The 1,991-nt window shown below is 34.3% G+C and overlaps 1 protein-coding gene across 1 annotated transcript; it reads right to left on the bottom strand.

Annotated features, from left to right (window-relative positions):
- Positions 1–297: 297 nt before the first annotated feature.
- LOC125784902 (G2/M phase-specific E3 ubiquitin-protein ligase-like) lies at positions 298–1,706 on the bottom strand. The gene is made up of 5 exons (XM_049469073.1): positions 1,445–1,706; positions 1,254–1,337; positions 667–974; positions 404–585; positions 298–303 (listed from the first exon to the last, which is right to left on the bottom strand). The coding sequence occupies exons 1-5, from the start codon at positions 1,531–1,533 to the stop codon at positions 298–300; spliced, it is 669 nt and encodes a 222-aa protein (XP_049325030.1). The 5' UTR covers positions 1,534–1,706.
- Positions 1,707–1,991: the final 285 nt, after the last annotated feature.

The raw sequence follows: 1,991 nt of genomic DNA, 5'->3' as shown, positions 1-1,991 counted from the left end.
ATGTGATATTCCACTGTATATATTGTTAGTTTACATATTCAGTGTTTAATGTTAGTTCCAGTTTAGTAATCGAGTTTGATCTCCTGGTCCCTGGAGTTTTAGTCCACTCTAAACTGATGACTCTTGTTGTGCAGAATGAAAGCTATTTCATAGTATATCATGGAACTGTACTGTCATGCAACACATAGCAAACTCATAAGGCATTATTAGATATATAAATACACTGTGTCTAATGTGCTGTCTAAAGATTAGAGGGCCCTTTAAGACTTAAACTTAATAGCCTCTACTTTAGCAGCTTTATACCTAGATTAAAAAATAATTAAAAACAACATTGTATTTTATGGAACTGCATAAAAATTATATCTATATTGTAATGAAAGTTACTTGAAATTGCAAATGTTACCTCAAATAGAGAATTCTTAACTTCTTCATCTGGTATGTCCTCAATAGGAGCTTCAATGGATTTCACTTTACCAATGAGGTACTCAAAGAGATTCGGGGACAGGCATCGTGGACCCGGACCACCATGGACTATGGACACTGCAATCATTCTTCCAACATGGAAGTACTCATCTTCATCTGCAGCTGGAATGTAAATGTTTCAGTGACATGATAATACAGCTGTACCTGCAACATGAAAAATTGCATATAGTGATAACATTTTACCTTGACTGTTGAATGCAAGGTATTTTGCAGAACTTCTGCCCTCAAACACTCTTCTTGTTCTTATGGCATCCAGTAACAGTGTAAGAAATTCACGTTTAGGCCCTCCTGTGTCAATAGAATCTTCTGTCTGTCCGACATCATCTGAGAACTTGACCAGCATGTCATAGGATGGGTTGTATGCAGATCTCTTAAACCCTCGTATGGCTCCATCCCACACATTGGCTCTGTTAATATTGAATCTGTTGAAGGAGGTAGGATCTATCTTTAAAGACAGATTAGAGACCACATCTGAAGCAGCCAGTCCTGTGCTGTAAAATAAACAAACATGCAATTAGTTTTGTTAATGTTGTTTAATGATAAGACAGCTGAACTAAGAAGTTTTGACTTCTTAAGTCTACTAAAAGGGCAAAAAAAAAGACTTGTCATTAAACGGTCATCATTTATAGTTACTGTATAAATGTTTAGCATAAACAAGTTAAAGTTCTAACAAAGTACAGAACTTTACAAATTCATAATGTATGTGCACGGCATTGTAAATAAAAGGTAATGCTTTTTTTGTTGTCATTAAACAATTTAACATCAATTACCTATCTTCTTCTTGTGGCTCCACATTTTCTTCTGACTCTGAACTGCTATCAATGACAATCGGTGCATAAACACTGGTGTATTCCCTACAGGGGAAAAAAATTTAATTGATTTCTGGACTGAAATCAAATTTGAGGGTCTGTAACTGAAACTAGCAATAGTAACATTTATGGGGAAATAAAGAAAAACTCACTTGTAGAAGCTGTGTGGGGTGTTCAGCACTGATGTAGCCATCGCTTGAGCCCTGGCAGTATTCTTTTTTGCATACAAAGCAATAAGCATTAGAATATGACATACAAAAATTAATATTGAAAAAGTTATTTAATTCTTATTGATTAAGTAATGTTTAATACTTCCTGGTCAAAAGATTGAGATGTTGTAGCTGACCTGGATAAAAAAGAAACATACAGTATAATTACGTACAAGATTTAATTTGTTGTTGTCTTTGTTGTTTAATTTGACCAAATAAACATTTTTGACTAATGTTAAAAACTGCATTTACAACATTACACATACATTATAATATCTAGACTCATAGCGAGCAAGCAAACAAAAAGATTAAAAGCACAATTTTGTCAAATATCTTTAAAATCTTAATTTGCTAGATAAAATGACAAACTAATTGTAAGCAAAACATCTTACCCATCTCTGTTGAGTGGTGAACTGCTTTCAGGATCTGTCCAAATCTGCAGGGCATAACCAGTTAAAATATCTCCGTCCACACGGAAACGCCATACCAC

This window comes from Astyanax mexicanus, chromosome 20 (assembly GCF_023375975.1).
Source record: "Astyanax mexicanus isolate ESR-SI-001 chromosome 20, AstMex3_surface, whole genome shotgun sequence".
Lineage (NCBI taxonomy): Eukaryota > Metazoa > Chordata > Actinopteri > Characiformes > Acestrorhamphidae > Astyanax > Astyanax mexicanus.
Note: the sequence above shows the minus strand (reverse complement) of the source record. Positions and strands in the feature narration are given on the sequence as shown.

What these genes read in the sequence shown, in the direction of transcription:
- LOC125784902 (XM_049469073.1), bottom strand. Translation starts at nt 1,533, where the DNA reads ATGCTTATTGCTTTGTATGCAAAAAAGAATACTGCCAGGGCTCAAGCG. An exon ending in GAGCCACAAGAAGAAGATAG is followed by an intron (nt 975 to 1,253) that starts GTAATTGATGTT and finishes TTTATTTTACAG; the next exon opens with CACAGGACTGGCTGCTTCAG. An exon ending in CCTTGCATTCAACAGTCAAG is followed by an intron (nt 586 to 666) that starts GTAAAATGTTAT and finishes TTTACATTCCAG; the next exon opens with CTGCAGATGAAGATGAGTAC.